Below are 24700 nucleotides of genomic sequence, written 5' to 3'. Positions count from 1 at the left end.
CAGATGTCAACCACAAGAGTTAATTTGGGTATCTTTTTTTTTTTTTCTTTCTTTTTTTTTTCTTTTGAGACTGCATGGAAATCTAGAGTTTGCTTGTGTATCTGGAAGTTGTTAAGTGTGCCTTTGGTGTGAATCTCATTGCTAATACCATGCTAATCTGATTTTGGAGCAAACAGCGGAGACCCTGGCATGGGACCAGGCAAAGTTAAAGTAGGCAGATCATCCTGGGGGGGATGTGTTAGGAAGGGTGAGAAGAGCCTGTACCTGAGCCTCAGTTAATGACACCATGTTAAATAAATAGTATTCTGGTATTTCTTTCACATGCGACCTTAACTTTCTAAAGCCAAGTGTCGGAGTAACTTCCTTTTCAAAATCTGATAGCTCAGGCATGACACCATATAAACTCTGCTCTACATCAAGGACCCACGTGGTTTGGGTGCAGATAAGCCTAGTTCTCACGGCTTAGAGCTTCTGTTTCTGGGATTAGCACAGATAGCTTTTGTGTCTTTAGATATACATGCCAAATATTACTGTTTATATATTATATACGTGTTGAGGCATAGTTCTTTTTATAGTTACATGAGTACATATGGAAAAGCTACTGGCTGAAGTTTTGTGCCGGTTTCTCGAGCACAGTAAGGCCACGTGATGAGTGTGGTCTGTTATAGAGGCTGATAGACCCCCTGCTGAAGTGCTTATAGTCTAAAGCAAGTGACAGACAAAGGATACGATTAGGATTTAAAAGGTGAAAGGAGGAACATGCACTTCATAATATTTACTTTAGTATGTATTTACGAGTCTGAAATATCGCAAGCAAATAAAAACACAGCCAGTCTCATTCATCTTTCGTTTGTCATTATCTAATCCTTTAGACTTTATTAGGAATTCTCCATGTGGTGCAGTAGTTAAGGGAGGAGTTATCCTGTTCCATGATGTGGAAGGCAGGATGATCCAGAGGTAAAAGGCCTATAGTCTGGCTTCTGACTGTTGTGTTGCTGACTCAAGTTTAGAATATTGTTGTGTTCTTGTGCCATATAAGAATGGTGACTTCAAACAGGTCAGGGGAGCTATATGACATAGTGTACAGTCTTATCTTGCAGCAAGGAATTAGAAGCACTGTAAAGGAAGAAAATTACTAATGCAGTACCTACCTAAAGACTTCTTGGCCTAGAAATAAGAGACGTAGCAAGATCCAACGTCTAGAAGCCCAATCGAAGCAAATGTTGTCTTACGTCTGTAAGATACATCTTCAGTTATAATTTGCTGTTAGAATAACTGAGCAAGAAACAGGGAAACCTCCTCCCTCCGTTGTGGGCTTAAAATTAAGATACCCTAATCTTTATGAAGGATTATTTAGGTCAGTGACTAATCAGGGCCTGATTCAACATATTTTATTTAGAAAGTCAGATTAAATGGATGATATGTCTAAGGAATTTCTTTCACTTGAGAGAGTACTTGATGAAATGTAACACTAGAAAGGGTAGCTACCATAATAATTGGCAAAGTAGTATGTAAAATGAATTAATATATTAGTTTATCTGTTAGTCTTCACAGTTCTTAATTTTATTTTACATCTTTAAATAGCATTTCCTAATATTAACATACCAAATAGCAAAAATCAAAGGCCCAGCTTAGAATTCAAACACCATGAAAATTATCACCTTTGGCAGACAATCCATTCTGGGGAGAATTAAGGAAGTAACAAATATTTGGTACTCTTTACCAACACAGATTGTCTCACTGTGTTACAAGAGTTGTAGGATTGGGCTTGTGGACACAGACATATTTCATTGGCATTACTTTTTTGGCTCAAGAATGTGAGAAGTTATATTAGTGAGACAATTATTACAATACTTTTTTTTCCAGTTCTGATGCCAACAGAAAAAAAAGAAATTGTTGCCATTGAAGAATATATCCCAATCAACACTGAAACTTTTTGGATCAGATTTCAGATGAATTAACTTAGAGTCAAATAATTTCAGAGTATATTAGCAGAAGAAAGAGTCATTACTGCTTTCCAATAAAATGAGAAACATAACTGAGTACCACCTGTCACAAAGGCAGTACAATGATCCAGATGGTTATTTATTTTCAGATAGAGAGGAATAATGGAGAGAGGGAAAAGCTGCTGCCAGATTCTTTTTCTTTCTTCCCTCCCCTTTGTTACCTTCTTGTCAGAATAGTTTCTCTAATTATAGGAAAAAAAAATCTTAGGATTAGGATGGATTGATGGGATGTTCCTTTCTAGTTCACTTTTTTTTCTTTCTTTTTTTTTTTTTTTTTTAGGTCAAAACATAGTTTGAGAGGTACAGACATTACTTTTTCATTTTGTATGATCAGCTGTACAAAAATAGAAAGGAATTCTGAAGCTTAGAAATAAATTAATTTGACTTGACATACAGGTACCTTGCGAGAGGATGAAAATAACCTGCAAATTTTGTAAAGGTTTCCCTTTGTTAAAGAAATACTTTAATGATAAATATGCACAGTACAAGCAATCAGAACTAATTTGTATTATGTACATGCTATTTACCAGTATACATGAGGCTTGAAATCAGGTGGGCATCAAGAGCGCGCAAACCGATCAAACTCCATTCCTTTCTGATTCCAAATTTTGTGTGAAATTGTTCACTGTGCTGCTAAAAGCTACTGGTGACCTTGCTAGGTCTGACAAGAGTACATGTTCTTTTTGGAGTTAAGAAGATGGTGAGAGTATTAGATGTAAATGAGTGAATTAGGTAGGCTTCAAAGATATTTCTAATGTGAGTACAATTTAAAGTAAGCGATTGTCATGTTCCATTTTGTAAATAACAACTGTGTGAAAATCAGGAGTTCAGTCTTCCGTACTAGCGATTTTTCTCCCCATCCCCCATTCTAGTAGTGACATATTTTATGGCTAAACTGGGAGAAGAGCCAATATACCCAGGATATCTTCCTAGAACAGGAATTGTATCTTGAGAAATGGTTTAGATAGAGCATTCCTTTTAGCCATATTTTGATCATAAAATGGAAACTGACAGAAAGGTATGGCAGTAAAAATGTGAGTAATACTGGGCCAGTAAGTGATACTAGGCTCCTGTAACAGTTTTTGTGCATGCATAAAACTAAATAAGTACATGAATAGCATCGCTTATTTATATCTGAATACCTTATTGGGACTTAGGTGAGGGAAGGACTCATCACTCTTGATGATCAGGGAGTACTCCTTAGGTTAAAAAAACAAACAACAAACAACAAAACCCACCACCACCAACAACAAAACAAACAACTTTTATTACAAAGATACAATAGAAGAATTACTGCAAGACCTCTAATAAGATTAAAATCTGTGATTTTGGAGCTCTTCATTTTGGAGCAGCATGTTACCACAAATTTGCATGTGTACAGGCTGTGTTCGAGTGTTCAAGGCAGTGAGCATTGTTTACATCCATGATCATTTTTTATGTTAAACACGTAGTTAAGCATATGCATTATACCTCCAAAATGTATGCTATATACCTACAAAGTACTTTGAGAATGGATTGTGCCCTTTGAATATATTTCCCCTCTTATAGAATACATACCTCCTGTGGACAGATTTTAAGGAACAAAACCTCTGCTCAGTGGTGTTTAAAAACATTGATCAAGGTTCAGGAGAACATTTGACTAACTGGCTTGCTGCAGGCCCAAGAGGTGAGAGGTAATGTTAGGAAAGATAATAGAAGTCAACTTCTGCCATCTTTCCTTTTGAAACATGACTCCAGACAGGGGTCGGTTCAGTTTCTGACCTAAATTCAGAACATAACAGAACAAGAAAAATTCTTTTTCTTTTCAAAACAAACTGAAAACAAACTGAAAACAAGCTGAAGCTTGTTTTAAGAGTTTTATTATCATGAAGCTAAATGTAGAAGTCTTCCTTATCTCATTTATATAATCATGATATATTATTATAATACATGTTTTATATTTAAACTTATATAATTATATATAGAAGATGACGTTAGTCTGATGTATATTTCACAAAAGTATTTGAGTAGCATGTGCTAGGTATTCTTAAAATCTTAAATTCAGTGTATCTGCATGTTGTGATTTCACAGTACTTGTTCTTACTTTCAAGTTTATTGTATTGCTGATGACTTGAGAACATCCTCTTACTCTTCCCTGTAGCAGCCTTATACAAAAGCTTGAAAATATGACCTGACAGTATTCTAAAATTTTGAAAACTATATACTAAAACCTACTCTACCTCATTTTAAAGCTAATGTTTGTCAGGGAGAGAAGCTGCCGTAAGACTGCCTGGGGATGGCATTACTATCGTGATGGAGTAATCTGCAAAAGAGAAAATTGCTGCATGTGATCGGGAGTGTGGTTCAGATCAGATACAATCATGAAAGAAGCCACTATGAAGAACAGAAAAACAGAATTTAATTATAAACAACTAGAGAATAAATATACTATTTGCTCTCTGTTGTGATATACTGCTAGGATGTTAGTGGAGTGGGGGAAATATCATCTTAGCTATGTGTGACTAAGAATAATGCTTTCACCCCAGTCCTTTACTTTCTTCCATTTGTGTGTGTGGAAAGCTTTTGGCCTTAGAGCTTTTCCTATGGATCCAACATTTTGCATCTTTGTATTAAATTTCTTTGATACAGCTGCTGAAAGAATGACTCGCACTTAGACTTTGGCAATTTGTGCCTTTATGACCATTGTGGCCATGGAGATCTTGAGATTTTTGTATGGGACGGAGTGGGATGCTATAGAATAATTTGAGGATGTCAAATAATAATTATTTAACACAGTTTTTCCATATTCATCTAATATTCAATAATGGCAAACTCCTGGCTCTGTAAAACATTGACAAAGAACCCTTGCAAAAGCAACTTTTAACTCTCTTTTGGGGACCCATTCAGTAACTCATTTGTAGCTTCTGTAAATGGTGCTCATGGTCTTGATCTTGTTTCTCACTGTGGAAAGTTAGTGTTGGAGGAATAACATCATGTATGCCATCAGCTGGTGCCCCTCCTCACCTGGTAAAACTTGATTTGTTTTCACTCTTTGCTTTTAGGTGTGAATGTGTGTGTTTTGGGGCCATTTGTTGGGGAGTAAAGATGTGTAAATGGCACTGGGGTTGATGGATTGCAGTACCTTATCCTCTGGGATGCATCTGAGATACTCAGGCAGAGAAAACTAAGGATGCTTACACTAACGTTCATTTCCAGTCTTCCCCATTTCACAAGTGGTATCTTTAAATCCTTTTTTTTTTTTTTTTTTTTTTTTGTTTGTTTAAAGAAGGGAAATCACTTTTAAACACATTCCTTTCCAAGCTTCATTGTGACGTTTATAGCTTAATTATAAGCTCCTGCAAATACGGTTTTACTGTGCAAATGCTGACACAGCCTTACCTCTAGTGACCTGAGTGGCCTACTGTGTTAATTATTGTAAATTAGTAACCGTTATTGAAATATACATTTCAGATCTGTCCCAGAATCTGGACCATAGTGTTGTTTGTCTTTCTGTAGAGTGTTACATGTATCTATAACTCTGTGCAAAGACCAAATTCTCAGTCATCACTCAGAAAAACAGGCCTCTTTCTTGTAAGAACCAGCTTTGACTCTGCTTTCTTTATATGTACCTACTGCATGAATAAATTAACTTGGACAATCTTTAGGAAACTTGACAACCGTGTCCCTTGCCAGAGGACATTAAATCAGATGTAGAAAAATTATTTATTGATCTACTGTTAGGCTGCAAAGGATATCCAAAATGTAGGGTACGGCCTGCTGTGTTGCAAGGAAATCAGTGTGAAGAGGGAGGCAGAGGCTTATGTGTTAGCTTATTTTTCCTGGGCAGGACTCTATTCATCTTGACTCTCAAGCCCTCAGCTTTGGGTGGGCATGTTTTGCTGGGGAGCTGGGCTGGGAAGCAGTGAATACAAGAATTTCCATCTCAGATGTGGTGGTAGGCAGTACTGTGCCTGTGTCTGTAACACAAGTGTCATGGGGGCTCATCTGCCCTATATGGGCAGCCAGACCTAGGCTTTGAGAAGCTGTTTGCGGAGCTCTTCGGGATTTTGGTGTGGCTGCATGTAGCCACTAAGAGGCAGAGGCAGGTGGATCAGGGGAACCTCAATGTCTAGCAGACAGAATTGGGTGAAGGAGGGGGTAAGCCTCCTACTAAATTAACTGTATCCAGGAAGATACGGCACGTGGGAATGTTTTAATAACTTTCAGGTAAAAGCAGAGGGGCTGTTATAGGGGAGAACGGGACAAAGCCCTGTGGGATGGCGGTCCCCGCCTGCAGGCTCAGAGCCGGGGGGCCGCGCGCTGCAGCTCCCAGCTCTCCGCTCGCCTCAGGCACCGGCGCTGCCCGGGGGTCCAACCCCCCCCCTTCCTTCCCCGGGGACCCCCCAAAACCCTCCGGAGGCGCAAAGCCGCGGGAAGGCTCCCCCCACACCGCCTCTCCCGGGCTCCCCCTGCCTCCCCAGCGGCCGGGGGGCGGCGGCGGGCCCCGGCCGCATCCCGCAGGTGGATCCGGGCCCTGCCTCCCCCCGCGGCGGGGCGCGCAGCCATGTGACCGCCGCTTCCTGCCTCCGCGCCACCTGAGCCGCGCAGCCCCGCGCAGCCCGGGGAGGGCGCAGCCGCCGCCGCCGCGGCCCCGCCGCCGCATGGAGACCCAGGACCAAGGGGCGCAGATGGAGCCGCTGCTGCCCACGGTACGGCCCCGCCGCCGCCGCCCCCGCGGGAGGAGGCTGGGGGGGGGGATTTGCGGGGTGCGGGGGGCCGCCTTCGTGCGGGTCGCAGCGGGTTTCTCGGGGCGGGGGGACGGCTTGGCTCGCTCCGCCGCCGGGCGATGCGCCGCTGTCCGTCCCAGCCCTCCGCGGCCCCTTGCTGAGGCATCCCCCGCCTCGGGCATCCCCGTGCCGGCGGCACCCCTCGCTCCGCATCCCGCTGCCTCCCGCATCGCCTTGCGCAGGCTCCCCCCTGCCTCCCCCGGCGGCTGAGGGGCAGCGCTGGGCAGCGAGCACCTGTGCGCTGCCCGTGGGGACCCCGCTCCGCGCTGGGGCTGGCTCGGCGGCTCCTCGGCCCTGCCTGGCTCGCAGGCAGCACAGGAATCTGCTGAGGTCTGGCGCTTGCACGGCGGGGTCTGGCTCCCTCCGGAGCCCCGGTGGCTCCTTCACGCCGCGGTGTCGCAGTTTGTGGCGCTCAGGCGAGGGTTCGTGGCTGGGGGTGCGCGGTGCATCCGTGCCTCTGAGCACAGCGGTTCCCCCAGCAAGCATGGAGGGGATCAGCTGGTGGGGTACTTTTCACGCTGTTAAGTCAGCGGGGACCCTCTTTTCCTGCCTGCCTTCCCCCAAACGCAGGGTTTGCAGACGCACACAAGATGTATGTGTGGGTGTCAGTATTGCTCTCGCATCGAGATGCTGTTTCTGAATGGAGGTTCCTGCCTGGCGCTGGAGATCAGACTGTCTGGGGCAGGGAGAAGTCTCTCATGTGCATACACAAGTGTCTGCCTGCGTGCACACATCCCCAGGAACGCACCGCATAGGTCTGCGGAGGATTCTCTGGCTCTCGAAACGGTTCTGTGTTAGCACGACAAGCTGCACAGCGTTGACAAAGCTTGAAGGAGCCAAGTCTCAGCTGCCGTAGGTTGATGAGAGACACTCATGGCAAGCCTGTTTTTTGTGGGGTCTGTTCCCATCATCTGTTGACGTGGTCCATTTTGCAGTCAGGTGGCAGGTTGCTACACAGTGTGAGGTTATCTCTGGCATCTCCTTTTTCCTTGTGGCAGGGGAACAGCTTTTCTTGTTGCTTTCTGGATACCTTTTAGGAGTCCTAATTACTGTTACTTGCCACTCTTGCAGCTTATGATGCAGGAGTAGGAAAAGGTCTTGCCTTTTTGACTGACAGACCAGTTGCCCAGTTCCTTTCCGTTTAGAGACAATTCACTGTCAATCCAGTTTCCATCTATGATGTTCATGATCACTGATTCTGTGGAAGTCCTCTGTGTTTCAGCCCAGCTCAATAGTCCACAGTCAGTAGCAGACTGGCTCTTGCTTGTACCCTGCTAGCCTATGTGCCACTCAGTCTCACTTTGTGAATGTGCATCGCCTCCGCTTGTGTGACAGCGGCTGCTCAGGGACTTGGAGGAGTTCGCTTTTGGGAAGGGCAGTGTACACAGTTACCTTATTCCACCTGGCTTTAAGTTTGTTTTTCTAGGGCTATGCAGAGAGAGAAAGGTGGCTGCGGTTTTTGGGAGGATCACAGAAATTGCAGTATTTCTTGTGTGCCAATATGGGAAGGATTATCCCTAGTTCCCTCTGCAGCCCCGAATGGCAGAGCCTCCACTGATCAGCACCTGCCTGCAGAGCTGCAGGTCCCCAGCAGTGCTTGTTAAGTCTAGGGCTTGGATCCCACCTTCCATTTACTACAGCTCACTAGTTCAGCAGCTGTTGTGTAAGCTTCAAGTGGGGAAAGGAGACTTCTGTACTTTACATAATATTTATTGTGGTATTTGTCCTCAATCCTTGCTCTTGCTGTTTCCAAGAGGGTCTCAGCGGTTCCACAAGGCAACCTTGCTTTCCTGCCACAGCAATGATGGTAAAGTCACAGCTCCTGCAGTCTTGGAGATCCCTCTGTCCTGCTGGCATTTTCACTGTGCATCAAGCAGTGAAGTGTCTAAATGTGCTTTGGCAGCCTCAGTCTGGCTGATGTCTAGAGCCCTACACATGGTATGGCAGAAGTGGCTTTTGTATGGTGGGAGACTTGTACCTGGCTGGCATCAGGGCAGAGTTTAGGGAATAGGGATCGGTACTAACTTCAGCACTTTTAGCCTGGAAGGTAATACTGTGACACAGCAGTACCTTTAGAGTGCTTCTGGTTTAGGGATCAATCCTCATCTTGACTGGAAATAAGTGGAAACAGGCACGGAAGCTGCAAAACAGGTACAGTTCTGTTTCCAAGCTATGTCTGAGTTTGATGGACACTGGGTATGAAGAAAAGGCTCCTGGCTGAAAGAACTCGCTTCCTTCAAAGGCTTAGTGTTAATGGCTTTGGTATGTGGAACAGAACTAATAGCTTTTTTTAATCTTTCTTTTTTTTTTTTTTTTGTGAAACTGTAACACACAATACATTATAATTGCTATTCATAGTGAAAGATAGCAAATGTAGTCTTTGATTAATTTTATCTTCTAATGGTGCTCAGAGATTGTGAAATGTCAATATCATTTCTCATCAAATCCCACAGTGTGCACAAAGTGGAATCTTTATGTTAGTCATACGTTCTTATTGATTTATTATACAAGCTTTTAATTAAAAACCCAACCCTCAGCACTTTATAAAGTGATACAACACATTGTTACCTGTGGTTTTGAGGACTTAAGTGAAAGTAGGTTTTCATCTGCACACTTTTAGTCTATTTTTATAGACTCCTTTTGGAAACAGTTCTTACACAGCTGCAGCACCTCTATTAGAAATTAGGCATCTGCTTCTGTTTTTTTCTTCTTCCTACACAATGTGGGCAAATTTGTGTGAAAATTATTAGAAATCTATTGTGAATAGTCTATAAGTGCAATATTGTAGAACTAAGTTAAAAATATTTTTTTTTTTCCACATGGGGACAGTTTATTCAAAATTCTTGAAAATACAAGTTTTGTCTTGCTTCCATCACTCAATATGTATACTAATATGGTTACAAAATGCAGACTCCCGTGCTTTCTATATCATCATCTAATGCTATATTTATCAGCCATCAAGTGTATTTTTATTCAGAATGCTTTAAAATAGTTGTGAGTAATTGAAAGATTGCCATGGAGTCATCATTTATTTCCAGAATGGGAGACACAACCTGCAGGTCTCTATGAGGATCATTTATGGATTTCTTATCAGAGCTGCAGATACTGTTGTCTGTTGAAGTATATTTATATATACTTCAATACATGTAAACTGACTTGCAAATTGTCACTTAAGACAGTGTATTTATATCAAAAGCTGTTTTTACAGTGTTTACTTCTTCTGGTTCCAGAACTCACTTGTTATGCAAATCAACATCGGCTTTCAAAATGGGGTTGTTATCTGACAGGGGTTTGATGCTTCTCACATACATAAGCGTGCATTGATTTGGTGTGGAGACTTCTGTTGATTATGTTTATGCATAACAAGTTGCTTTCCTGTGTTGTCTGAAGACAGTGGTAACAATAAAACCCATGCGTGTAAAACCAAACTGACTCTTCCATTCCAAGTTCATATACTCTCCTTCCTCACTCAGTCTGTCCAAGGACTTTTTTTTTAGTAGGTATAAGACCTTAAAGCATAACGTTGCTGATATGTCCACAGATACACATAATAACATTTGTGTACTATGCTTATAGTAGGTAGATGCTGTTTATACCCAGTACTCCAGTCACTGCTGCAAATGGCACACAGCTATCGCTAGTTAGGCCTGTGTATGTGGGAGAATGGTATAGCGAGATCTTGGGGAGTAGCTATTTTTAATGCAGCAGGTGAGTGTGGGAAGCTACAGACAGTAACAGGCCAAATTCTTTTGCTTTTGTTAATGCTGAGTGGGACCTCCAGCAAGACTTGCAGATGAAATGTATTGCTCATTATGAGAGCGGATGGCAGAGCCTGACCCAACAGTTTGTGTAACAGTACCAATTCCCAGCTCACTTCCCCAAAATTTAGCATTATAGCAACAGTTAAGGTATTTTTATTGAATGTTGTGGTTCCTATGGAAAATTACAGAGGCAGTGTTACGTTTCCAAGACAAGAGTACTGAGATAATGGCACCATTGAAAATAAAACCCAAAAATCTAATTATAAGAATAAATTTAGGATTAAGTTGCTGGTTTGGGTATTTTTTCTCTTACTGCCTGATTCCCTGTTCTGAGTGAAAAGAGAAAATAAATCTTTTTTTTTCTTCCTAACAAACAAAAACAACCACAAAAAAAAAACCTTTATTTGCCAGTATCATGATTAAAAAAGATTTCTCTGAATCACATATTGTGCTGTGGTATTACTGTTTAAGAATAATTGGCAGCCTGATATATTTGTACAAAACCAAGGAAAAACTATTAATACTGTGTGGAAATCATTCTGCTTTAATGCATTTCTGCCTGGTTTGAGTTGTTGGCACAATTTCTACTGGTTGAGTATATGTTTCTATTTCCTCTGCTAATAATTGCATCTTCCCTTTCTACTTTTTCATTTGGAAAAAATACAGAATCAATTTTAAAACAAAATGTTTCCATCAACATCTTTTAATGCTTCTTAAACAAGTAATGTTTACAACCTCAGGGGATGAGAGGTTTTAAGCAGGTGAGGAAGAGTTTAATCTGTTGTAAATTGTCTTGAACAACTATTTATGTATGTGATAAAAGAACAAAGCCAAAGGCATAACATGTTCCTTTCATTTCAGTAATATATTGTAACAGATGTCTTCAGGTCTGTATTCAAAACACACAACCCCAAAACTTTTGAAGAATTATGTAATTGTGAGTGCCTCTGTGATAGTAATGGCATCTGTATGTTGTCCAACTTAGTCAACAACTGAATGTGTTCAACACAATTTTTAGGGAGGTTTAAAAGGTATTCTCATGAAACAAAAAATAAGCATTAGCTATTTAAAGATGATTGAAATCCACCCTGCTTCTACAAAGTTGTTGATTAGGATAGTTGAGGTAAAAGTGAGAATAGATGCAGTTGCTACAAAAGATGTAAAGAAGTGTTTTGGGTGGGGGGAATTGGAAGGTGAGATAAGGGTAAAAAGGGAGCATGGAGAGATTTGTGCAAACTTGGAGAAATGAGGAATGGAAAGAAAGAGGGAACCAATTAAGTTGCATGAGGTTGATTTGGTTGATTTGGCACAGGGAAGGAAATGGAGAACAGGTGGAAAGCCAGTTCACTTCTTTGTATAGCTGGGACAAAACTGGATCATCAATCCTGATTCTTCCCTATCTTTGTTAATTTCTCTGGCCAACCACTGGAGCCTTTTCACTTTGTATAAGTAATCATTTATGAGGTGTTGAGAGGTTAATTACAAATAGATTTTAGAGTTCAGATGAGATGCAAAAGATATGTCAGGATTTGCAAGTTCTCAATTTTAATCAAACAGAGCAAGGACTTGCTGCAAAGAAAGTCATCATTAACATATTTAGGGAGAAATGGAGTCCCCAGATATATGAGATAATATCTGGCACTTGTAAGGTCTTAACTGATTACTACGGTGTTACATGTAGTGCTTCCAGAAAAGAATGGCAATTGAAGAACAGTAAAAAGCATCATGAGACTAAAAAATATGAAAAAAGATTTGAAGGAACTGGGACTCCCTAGCCAGAAGATGGAAAGGCAGACAAAATTTTAGTGCGTAGAAGGCTTCTGCTGCAGCAAAATAGAACAGTTTCTTCTAAGAAGTCAAAGTTATGGGACAATATTGAAAGGATGTTAAGAAAAACTGACCTGTGCTAAGGATAATGAAGCAGTGGAACAAATTGCCTAATTAATGTGTTGAGTCTCTGTTACCCAGCTGTAACAACAAGTTAGACAAATACCTGTCAGGAAAGAAGCACGCACGGTTATCCCTGCTTAGGGCTGGGTGACAGGAAGGCTTCATGAGATCTCTTCCAATCCTATCATTCTGTGACAATGACTCCCTCTTGGCTTTTTGGAAATACTATTTCTTAGATGGATTATATATTATACTGTAGAGGAAATACGAGCAGTTTATCTAGGTTATAAATATTGATACCTTCAGATAAGCTAATTCCATCTGTGTCTTCAAGTACATTAATTTTTGGCATCTTCAAAGAGCATATTAAAAAGATGGGTACCTAACAGTCAACAAAGTTTGTGATCAAAAGCAGGCTTTAAAACCATGTGTGTTTTTAAACCATACAGAACCGTACGTTATTTAAGGATTTCTTTTTGCAAAATCACAATCCTAAACACAGGTTTTTAAGCCTTCATGCAATTCTGTTGACTTTTTAAAGAGCCTAGGAGTCTGTCTACATTGGTGGAACTACAAGAAGTTCCAGGACTTGTTTCACTGGGAGCAATCAACTTATAGCTGTCATGCTCAAAAATGCTGCTTTTTTTTTTTTTTTTTTTTGAGAGGTTAGGTTTATTTTATACCTTTTCTGGGAAACTTGCACTAAAAGGAGGCAAAATCATGTAAGTTAAGAAGTGATCTAAAGCCACTGTTCTGAATTGTTCCAGGTAACAGTCAATAGCAGTTGTGCTAGATTTTCTCTAGAGGCATTCTTAGTCACTGAAACTATGTAAAGATGGAAAAAAGAAAGGAAAAAAAAAAAAAAAAGAAACCCTGCTATTAGATTCTGGCAAATGGAAAATAGATATTTAAACTATAATTAGTCTGGCAAACTGTGTAATTAAATTCAATAGTAAATGCCATGTCAATTCCAGAGAGGAAGATCATATGTACATGTAAACTTCCTTTTCAGTAGATGAGTGTTCAAGAGTTTTATTTTAGAAATACAGAATCTATCACCAAGAATGAGATTTCATGTCTAATCTCTCCCAGTAAAACACCGAGAACTCTTGCAATTGTGTGGTGTTATGGATGTGTAATAGTGTTGTAAGCATGGATAAGAAATAAAGGTACAATCAGGGAGATTGTGTATCAGACCCTAACTGCTCTGGATTTTTTTATTGGTACTAATTTGCCGTTGTATTTTTTCTTCATAGAATCAAAGAATAGAATCCACAGGGGAATAAAAAATAATGCAAGATTGTTCTCCTCATGGATTTTAATTTTCAGGTTCATGAAAAAGCTACTGATAAATTTGAATAATTGGATTTATTATTATAGAATACAATTTGAAAAAAAAAAAAAAAGTACTGCATTATATTGGTATGCTCAGTGTTTGCAAGATTCAGTAAAATTTTTAAGTTTGTTTTTTTGAAACATCAGGCTTCTGAATGCTAAGGTGGAACTGTTTCATTCCGTAATGCTGTATTTTCATTGTAAAACCAAGCAGGGGAGGAAAAAAATAAATAAATTCCAGGGTGAGATTTTTTTTTAATGTATACTGGAAACACAGAAAAGTATGAAAGCTTTCTATTTGGAATCAAGCAGTGTAATGATATCTAAAACCAGCTTGAGGAACTTGCCAAAATTCCGTGACAATCACTAAAGTCTAACTGCAACTCTAGAAATGTGATTTTTTTCTTTTCAAGGCTGAATTTGGTACAGCTGAAGACATCATTCTCATTCTTGTTGAATTAATTCATCTGCTTATGTCATGAGACAAAGCCTATTACAACAGCTGTAAAACAGAAGTGAACCTTGAGCTTTCAGCTAACTCCAGAAATTATATGCTCTGCTAAACATAGGAGGCAGTTATTTTTCATTTGATCTGCAATTAAGTGATGATGATAATAATAAGATGAGAATTTGAGAGGCAAGATCAGCCACTCAGTTGCTCTGGAGATTTGTTCTTTACTCTGAGGTTCAAGGTTGACCTTACAGATGCGCTGCTCCAAGAAGTGCTGAATAACACGTGGAAAATGGTTGAATCACTGCTGCCCACATTAACGAAAAAATTTTCACTAGTTCTGCCCAAGTTCAAGGTGAGGAAGTTTAGTATCATCTGTGGAGAATGCAGAACATCTTTTTGTGAGATTGCACTGCAGCATCTCATGCGTATTATTGCAAAATTGAAAAGACTGTAAATTTATCTTCTGAAAATTCATATGGAGGAGGGTACATTTTCCTGGCCTGCTCTGTAGTATGAAGACTACCAAAAATTATAATCTCAAATTGCCTGTGTAAGAGTGTACTTCTCCTCCCTTTCGTTTCATGGTAATGTAGTTAACCTATATCCCTTTTCAGGAAAAATTAGCATGCTTTAAGAATTTCTTTTAATCATTTTTGTGACCTATTTAGGGAAGTACCAAAATAGAACAAGAATGTCCTAGAACAGTGCATTATTGTGCTGACAGAGGGTATATTATATGGGTAGATATTTCAAATGAATTTATAGAATAAGAAAGTGCTGTTCTTGCCCCTGCAAAAATCTCTAACGTGCTACAACGTATAAGCTCCAAAGGTATCATCATCAATACAGCTGTTTATGTTGTCTCTGCAGATGTGCTGTGTTCTGAGACTTTTCAGAATTCACTCCACTTCTGTGTGGAAAAATTCATAACTCTAGATTGTAACCCGTGTTACCCATCTCCTTCAGTTACTGGCATCATTTCCCTTTATTAGAAAAGATGATTAAAATACTTGAACGTAAGACTTCACTGACTATAAAATTACCTTTTAGAAAGCTTCCACATTGTTCTGTTTCTCCTCTTAATGATTGTGTTACAGTGAAATACATAACTATGTCCACTTGTTTTTATTGCAACATTATAATAGCTTTTGAAATTAAATGTGGCAATGAGCTGTAAAAGCACTCAAAGCAATGTATCAAACTTGTCTGAGAATCTCTTCATGTGCAAATTCTAACAGTAAGTGAATTCCCTATCTTTTTTAAGAGAAACATCTTGATGAATCCAGAATAAGTTAACATGTTTTCAGAAATAATAAGTAGTGCAGCAGTCTTCATGCTTACATTTCATAAAATGGATTTTTTTTTTTTTTCCCTGTAAGCATTCAGCTTGCTTTCTCCATTAAAATCAAACTTACCTCATGTTTTTGGAATGACCTGCTACAGTCCCCATCTTGCAGAGGAATGGCTTCAAGAAAAACCCTACTGTAGAGGTTTTCCCCATATTGAAAACCCATGTAGTGCACAGGACTTTGCTCAGAAGTGGTATTGGAAGAAAAGATTAAGGAATTCTAAAGTAACTTTTAAAGAAAAAAAGAAACTTTTGAAGGAAAAAACAGTAAGCATAAAAATTAAATTTATGGGTACACATCCTGTCTGGACTGATAGACTTTGTAGTGAAAGCCTTTTTTTGTTTTGTGTGTGTGTGTGTGTGCGTGTGTGTGGACTTTTAGTTACCTTAAAAGCTTATGACACCAGAGGAAATGCTGAGAAGATGAGTAAAGAAGTGTTTGAGATGAGAACAAGGCAGGACTTGCAATTGTCCTTAAATTGGAAATGTTCAGAAGTAGAGAGGCTAGCTTAGCCGCTTGTTCTCAAAGGTTCTTTATTCTGTTTAAGATGTTTCTCTTTCAGAAGAAGGTGTTTACAAAACTTTCTTGATGCTTGTGCTGTGAGGCTCTGATTGATGCAAGCTCTGAAGGTTTTGTGGCTTGCACTTTATATTCTTCACACGTTGTATGCTGCAGTTGGTACAAATCTAGCAAACCGTATCTTGCATTATCAGTAAAGTTGTTTTTCTTACTAATTGGAGCAGTATATCTCACTAACTTAGAGGGTCACAAGCAAGGTGGAATGGAGTCTGTAGAGAAGTAAGCTGCAAGGAGTGGAAAAAATGTTTTAGTGAAAAATCAAATGGGTACAGAGTACTTAAGGGAAGAGGCAGTAGTTTCCCAGGCTGCCCCTTTCTATTTTCAAAAAAATCCCAACCAACCAAAAAAAACCCCACCCACCCACCCAACCAACCAACCAACCAACCAACCAAAAAACCCCAAACACATGCTTGGTTGCTGCTATTGGGAGAAAGGTTGTGTATCCTGCAAAAAGCTCGGACAGCTTCCACAAAGTGCACAGATTGGAGTATATAGCATGGTTGATGAAACTGGTCTCTATACCTAGTCAAAATCCTATGGTTTACTTGAGATGTGCATGGTAACAGAATTATAGCTCACAATCCCTAATACATTTCAGCTGAAAAATAAATTTAATAACAAACAAACAAACAAAAAACAAATCCAAAGCAACCCAGCTCCCTTTCCCCCCCAGATTTATCCATAAATATGAAAGTTGTTAGTATATGTATGTCTGTGAAAAAAACAGCCAGATAGTACAGGTGGATGCTTCTTCAAAGATCTTTTTTAAAAATATGGAAATATAAAAGTGAAGGTATCTGGTATAAGTTATTTACTGAAATGGGTAAGATGGATGATATTTAAATATCAGAAAAAACTTCAATAAATTTTTGTTTGACTTTTATTTATTCTTATGTCAGTCACGAAGGCATGTACAGTCCAGTCTTGTGTATGTTTTTGCCCATTCTGTGTCCTGGTTAATTCAAATATAGGTTTTGATGATGCATCAGTGGAGGATCTGAGAAAGTCTGGTGGGAAAGCAGTCTTGTGCTGAAACCATTTTTTTGATCTTAAAGTCTAGGAATTACTGCTTCAGAAGTGGTCTGGTATTTAGAGGAAGGTGTCACATAAAAATGCTGAATAGAGCCTTGGTGACAATATTAGAAAAAGATAATTTCTGTAAAACCAGTTCTTGATGACTTTTAGGCTGTTAAGATTGATACCTGTGGCACTGACTAGAAGCTTTTTGTTATTTCATGTTTGTGTCTATCTGTCTGCCCTTGTCTTGCATACAAATGATGGCTCTACAGAGAAAAAAAAATCACTGCAAGGTAGGTAGCATCAGAGCCTTCTCTTCTTTTCTCTTTCCTTAGCTGCATCCTGTGACATAAATGGAAAGTGGGTTTACCCTTGATAAAATCTGCTTTGTGCTCGTGATCACTCAAGAACAAACATAGTAGTTTATTACAGTGTGGGTAAGATGCTGTAAATAAATGATTTTTTTGTTTATTTGTTTAGGCAAAAACTTGTGTGAATCTTTTGGAATGACAATCATGTTTTTGTTTTATGGATTCATGGGCTGTCATGAAGGGGTCCTGGTCCATGACTGGCCACTTTGGGCACTATAACAGTACAAATATTAATAGTAAACTTCCGTATTGGCTTGACTGCAAATGGGTTTCAGGCAATACACAAATAATAAAAATATACTTCTTTTCTCTAGATTGTTGTTCTCCTTATTGTTCCCAGAACTTAGTGAGCTATTGCAGCATAACCATTATGACTGTCATCATATAAAATGCGAGCTGTAAGAGTACAAAATAATAATTCTGAATTATGAATGGAGAGAATTAAGAAATATCTTTTAGCTTGTGCTTTTATTTCTAAATTTGGTCTTTTAGACTAATAACATTTTTAATTTTATTGATAGAACAAATAGAAAATTTTAGGGATTAGAGGAAGTGCTCTTTTATGGTTATGAAATTAAAAAATTCTAGAGGATTATGATTAATGTAGTTTAAATACTGTAATCCAGATACTGTTATCCTGTTATCTGCTAAACTTAATCATTGAGTCTCAAATTTTTTGTTTCACGATGATTGCAGAAATAACTGTTTATATAGTACTTCCGTCATGAATATTCATTGAAAAGTAAGAATGCCATTAAAATAAATCTGGCAAGATCATATTGAACAAAAAGAAAAGAATTGATAAATAGTCTGCAAACTGTAATGCAGCATTGTTGCTGCTTTACAGTTATAGGTTTTAGTAAATTATTTTATTTTTAAAAGAGTGGGTTTATTTCTTCTGGATACGTTTTATGTAGAAAATAATACCGATTTATAATTATTTTGAGTTATTTCAGGATTCTGATTTTATTTTATACACAATGTAACTGATTATGTTCCTGCAACCATTTAGTATTTTTTCCAACAGGCTTTTCTTGTATGTTAAGAAAAGGTGTGGCTTTGTGTTCATATATATAAAACCATGAAAATCTATTTCATTCCAGTGGAAATCTTTGAAAATATTTGTGTGGTGGCAAGTATTCAATCAACTGTTTGCTGTGTCCAAGACTGTATGAGTTTTCTTTTTTGTTTCCTTATTAATACTTCTTAATTTTGGTGACAAAATCGATAGGAGATTTATGTTAAAAATATTTTAGGCCTATGTGTAAGACGTTTCTTCTATTTTGAGTTCAGTTGTCTGCAACAAAATTAATTTTGTATGTGTGCTTTTATGTCAGCATTACAATTAAGTGTTAGTGTCTGTTTAGTACTGGTAATGCTACATTTGAATTATCTAAAACCAGGCTTTGCGTTGAGATAGTAGGTGCTCAGCATTTTCTAATGACCAAACTTCTTCAAGGCATGCAAACTTACATTGAGATTTATTACAGTACTCTAAGCTTTAAAGCAGCTTCCACAAGTGCCTTTAAAAATGTTTTTGGTACTTAAAAAAAAATCATTTACTTATTAGGAGTGGGAAAGTGACTTGATCCAGAGGTAGTAGCAGAATTCCTTCACAAAGTCTTAATTTTTAAGTGTTTCATTTTAGATATCATGATTGGAAGGGATAGGAATACAAGTGTTAGAGAAATTTTTATCATTTGGAAGTGCTAAGGTTACAGATGGATTATGAACATGAGAAATCCAAAACACACACGTTGAGAATAATGTAAAGAACAAGAAATGGAGAAAAAAAAAAAAGAAGAAAATTCAATATCAAGTTATTATTGCTAATTTCTGCTCCTATCATAATCTTGCAATCTTGTAGCTTCAACACCAAGAAAACACCTACATTCTATATTTTTAATTAGAAGGTAAAAATAAAATAGGCAAGATTTCATCTCTTATGGTAAAGATGTAAAACGTGAAAATATCAGACTTGGCAATCCAAAATTGTCCTGTGTGTCCTTCTTTTAGTTTAATCTCTTGAGCCAAAGTCATAATTTTTAGGTGCTACTGCTTTTAGTAACCTTTTCAGTAACAAATTTAATCTCTCCCTGGGATCTTTTTCTGTCTGCTTTCCATGATATATCATTGTTCAGGTTGTGCCACTTTTTGACACTCTACATGGGCATTTCTTCCTGCCATTCTGTTGCTTTACGCACTGTATGCCTATGTTCAAAGAGGAGGTGAGAGTTCAGTGGCTGCTGATGTGGACATGGTATGAGATGGCTTGCCAGGGCACCTTCTCTGTATTTATTTTTTCCTGAAAAAAGAAAAAAGTGGAATACTAAATGCTATCTAGCCAGTCCACAGCTTTCTTACGGTAGTGCATGAGTGGTCTCAGATGATGTCATTGATGACAGCACTGAGTGCTGGCAACCTGAGGCCTGAACTTTCAAGTTCAGGAGTGTAGGTTCTGAAACATACTTTGAAGTCGTGTCATTCAGTATTTCTTGCTAGTGAGGACATAGTTTGTGTTCAAATTGAAGCTCTGTAACTTTGGAGTTGTTTTGGAAATGAGGTCATTCAGGAGGCAGGAAATTAAAAGTAAAGAAAAGTGGATACCAAAAAAATCCTATTTCATTATAGCAGAAATAGGGATGTTCGATTAAAATCATCAATCATCAAGACAAAAACAAAAGAGAGAGAAACACTTTCTCGCAATGGGTAGAGTTGCAGTGTAAAACTTGGAGTGATGTAGGATATTATGGAGGCCATAAATATAAATAGGTTAAAAAGGAATTAGGTAATTAAACGCAACGATCCTAATTCAACTGATGCAATCATCGGCTTAGGAAAACTTTAAACTGCTGATTACCAGAAAGTGGGACTGTTCTTTTTTTTTTTTTTTAACTTTTATTAGTAGGAACCAAGGAGTGGGGCAGCCTGAAAAAGCAATTGTGATTTCAGAGATTTCTGCAGTTCTGCTTTTGATTTTATTCTCAGGGTCTATAAAATAGCTTTTGTCAGTGTCAGCTGGGCAGTGACAGGTTATGTCTTCAATGTTTTTGATGTTTTTGTGGAAAGAGAACTAATTGTTTGCCCTTACCAATGGCAGTCTACCTGGTCATCTGTAGGTGAGCTCATTTAAAACAGCAGCTGATCCAAAATGAGTTGAGGTAGCTCATGCACTGTCTTTACTTTCTTGCACCAAAGGGCTCATTTTCTTTCTGGTCAGTTACGGTTCTTTTTGTTTTGTTTTGTTCTGTTTGTTTCATTGTTGTTGGAATGGAGATTTCAGGAGAAACATATTCCTGATCAAGGGATTCCAAACATAAGAGAATGTAGCACTAGTCAAATGTTTGCTGTTTTAACAGAGGGCAACTTCAACCTGGAGCAAAGGAAGGGTAACTTTCTGCTCTGTCCACAGATTCTCATTTCTTTGCAAGCAAATGAGCTCTCTAAATGCAGATGTCTTCACAGGCTTGTGAACTGCTGTCCTCCTTTCTAAAACACCTTCCTTCGCTGAATGTTTAGAGTTTTGTTAATGTCATTGTTCTGGCTGTGATCACAGATCTGAGTTTTTAATCCAGATTGCTTTCAAATAGTTTCAGCAATCACTGTAAGTGTGTTGCCAAGCAATTTATAAGATGCAGCTTGGCAGGACATGCAAAGTACTTGGTTTTTACAATGGGCAAGCAGTTGTGTATTCTTTTATAGATTCAGTTATGAACTTCAAAGGAGGGCAGAAGGCTGCCACTGAGCCTGGGAGAGCCAGTGAAGGAGCTGATGATGGATGCCCAGTGCTTTCACTGTAATTGTATTAATTATAGACTGTTACACTTTGTTGATTCATTGTGTTACTAGCTATGTGTAATCTAACTGATGGGCCCTAGATGGCATCTATTCTGTCCCTTTGCTGCTGCTCTGCACACTCTCTTTGCATCTTTATTTTGTGCTTTGGCAAGCAAAGAGAGCTCATTACCTGGATGGTGACACCACGTGCCTGTTGTAATGTAAGAACGATATCGCAACATATCCGGGAATTAGAAAATTCATTGTTTTGAAAGTTTTGCTGCTTCAGTCTTTGGATACTGAAATAATGATTTATTTTATTTTATTTTATTTATTTATTTATTTATTTTGGTGTGTGTCTCCACTTACTCTGCAATTTCACATAAGAGAATACAGGCCTCTAGAATCAAGCAGTGTAGTTATGCAGTATGCACACTCCTAGTAAATGTTTGTGAGAGGCAGGAAAACTTTGTATGTTGGAAAATGAGCAATATATATATATTTTTTTCCCCCAATTTATTTGAGAGCACCACTGTATGCAAAATTGATGGTTGTTTCACGCACACATTTCAATGGATCAGGAGAGACATGAAAACAGGTTTTCAACTTACACCACTGCAAATATTTAAAAGGAACGTCTATAATGGTGTGCAGAGGTGCTACGATAAAAAATTGAATGCAAATACCTGTAGAATAGAGATGCTTGTGAAACATCTTCCTTGTAGGACTAGGTAAGACTAGATCCTATGTTCAAACATCAGTAAGAAAGAAACGTAAGAAAATATTCTCTGTATCAGGATTGAGGAACTGGTTTTTCAGTTTTGGATTGTGTTATGATGAGAAACCAAGCCTGCGTTCTATTTTAAAGGTTAATGCTCAGGTTTAGATATTTAGGCTTAAGTATATTGCAGAAATCTTTAAGAATATTTCAAACTCAGTCTCTAGGCTTGGATCTAATCTAGAATAAAGAAATATTCAGACTGTAAAAGTTTTTCATACACAGTTTTTGTTTATATGTATAGTAAGCCTTGTCCAAATTTTACTTGGGAAAGTACAATGCATTATAAATTTATTGAAACCAGTGGAGTTGCCTAAGATTATTATTAAAAGCTGAAAATTGGATCATAGCCCCCCCACCCCCTCTGGCCACAGGTATTTCTATAGTAATTTTACAGCTTACACAAATGTGTAATAGCATCCTGTTCTAATATGCTAACATCTTAACTGTTTCCATTTTGTTTTTGGTTTTCCTCTTCTTTGGTTCTCTCTTTGTCCATTATGATACACCATCGGGAGCAGGTTATCACTTGGTGTGATTGTGCATATGGTTCTATACAATATTGGCTTTCTAACCCTGACAGCTGACAGCTACAACAGCAGCAGTCTGAAATTAACGTACAAACTCAGGATCCTAATCACTGGGTTTTGTGCTGCTTCAGCTGTCTGTACTTCCAGCCAGCTAAACCAGGACTGTATTACTTGCAGATGTCAAAGTGTGATAGAGCTGATTGATGGGTCAATTCAGGATTCATTCAAAGTTGAGAATCCAGCTGGGAGTTGAAAAAGCAAGAAAGCCTTTCATCCAAATATATACATGGAATATATTGGAGAATATGAGAATTACTAAGTCTGGAAATTTAAAGGATTTGTACACATTTTCAAAGACATTTAGATGTCAAAAATTCATGGAAGTTCCTACTGAGATTAGGTTTAGCATAGTAGTTTCATAGAATTAAATTCCCAGGCACTTTATCTGAATTTAAAAAATCTAACAAATGTAATAATTTTCTTACAAAATAATGGAAAATTAATACTGAAAAAATGTTAATAAATATACAGTCACCAAAGGAGTTATATAAGCAGGCATTGAATCCTCTTGGCTATTAAACACTGACTAGATATATTTTATCGTAGTTTACATGGAATCGTAGAGTATCCCAAGTTGGAAGGGATCCACAAGGAGTCCAGCTCATGGCCCCAAGCAGGACCACCCCACAAATCAGACCCTATGTCTGAGAGCGCTGTCCAAATGCTTCTTGAACTCTGGCAGGCTTGGTGCTGTGACCGCTGCCCTGGGGACCCTGTCCCAGTGCCTGACCACCTCTGGGTGCAGAATCTTTCCCTAACCCCCAGCCAGACCCTCCCCTGTCCCAGCTCCATGCTGTTCCCTCGGGTCCTGTCGCTGTCCCCAGAGAGCAGAGCTCAGCACCTGCCCCTCCATTCCCCTCGTGAGGGAGCTGCAGGCTGCCATGAGGCCTCCCCTCAGCCTGCTCTGCTCTGGGTTGAACAAACCAAGGGACCTCAGCCATTCCTCGTATGTCTTGCCCTCTAGACCCTTTGCCATCATTGTTTCCCTCCTTTGGATGCTCTCTAACAGTTTTATGTCTTTCCTATATTCTTGCGCCCAGAACGGCATGCAGTACTGGAGGTGAGGCCACACCAGAGCAGAGTGGGACAGTCCCTTCCCCTGGCCGCTAGCAGCGTTGGGCCTGATGCCCTTTTGGCTGCCAGGGCACGCCGCTAACTTACATGCAACTTGCCATTGACCACAACCTCCAGATTCCTTTCTGTGGGACTGTTCTCCAGCCTTCTGTCCCCTGGTTTGTACATATAGCTGGTGTTGTCATGTCCTGGGTGCAGAATCTGGCACTTGCTCTTGTTAAACTCAGTATGCTTCCAGTGTTACACTAAGCAATGAGAATAGATCTCTGTTTAGGAAAGTACCTAATGATTTAACTGCAAAACAAGATTAAAATAGACTACTAAACTAGAATTTCCTACAAGTTCATTTAAATAATGTTCGTATTTGTTTTGTCTTAACTTGAGCTGCTTTGCCTAGGATGTAGTACAAAAGAGCAGAACCTGGAGAGGGCTACAGAGGTAAGGTGCCTGTGGCAAAGTCTGCTGTGCGTTTAGTTAGGCAAGTGATTAAAGATGTTTGCTTCTCTAGGTACATTTTAGCTTTTGTTCCCTTCAGCAATAATGAGTCTGTTCTCAAACTGCATTTTCTTTGTGATCACTCTAATGGGATACTTTCTGCTGACTGGTTTTCATTTAAAAAAATACTATTTTCTCATTTATTTCTTTGTATATGAAGATGTTTAAGTTGGAGGTAGGAAAGATGGGCATAGACTAAAATACAAGTGTACTCTGGAGTGTCCGCTTCTCGTGTGAGAATATCTTCTGGTTCACTATATCCAGAATGGATCAATCTGAGAGACTTAAAATTCTACTCAATTAGCATCTACATGTATATTTCATAGTTCTTATTCTTTATGAGGAGTAGGGAAATTTCAATTCATACTGCTGAAATAATTTTAGAGTTGCTGCTACAATTTGTTCTGATGTTTCTAAAATTTTTGAGACTTCTAATCTAAACAAGAAAAAAGTAGTGT

General features: G+C 38.9%; 1 protein-coding gene across 5 annotated transcripts in view; it reads left to right on the top strand.

Annotated features, from left to right (window-relative positions):
- Window positions 1–24700, top strand: part of SLC4A10 (solute carrier family 4 member 10) — a 181171-nt gene that overhangs the window by 18758 nt on the left and 137713 nt on the right. Inside the window, exon 1 of one of the 5 annotated variants that reach the window (XM_084524186.1) lies at window positions 6570–6694. The exons of 2 other annotated variants lie outside the window; for them this stretch is intronic. Coding sequence is in view for 2 of the 3 variants with exons in the window: in XM_084524190.1 (XP_084380316.1) it covers window positions 6647–6694 (48 nt within the window). In the remaining variant the exon portion in view is untranslated. Of the gene's footprint in view, window positions 1–6569; window positions 6695–24700 lie in introns of those variants that run through there. 2 more of the 5 variants (XM_084524190.1, XM_084524191.1) reach the window with 2 other exon arrangements.

The sequence above is a fragment of the Aythya ferina genome, assembly GCF_964211825.1.
Source record: "Aythya ferina genome assembly, chromosome: 6".
NCBI lineage: Eukaryota > Metazoa > Chordata > Aves > Anseriformes > Anatidae > Aythya > Aythya ferina.
Note: the sequence above shows the minus strand (reverse complement) of the source record. Positions and strands in the feature narration are given on the sequence as shown.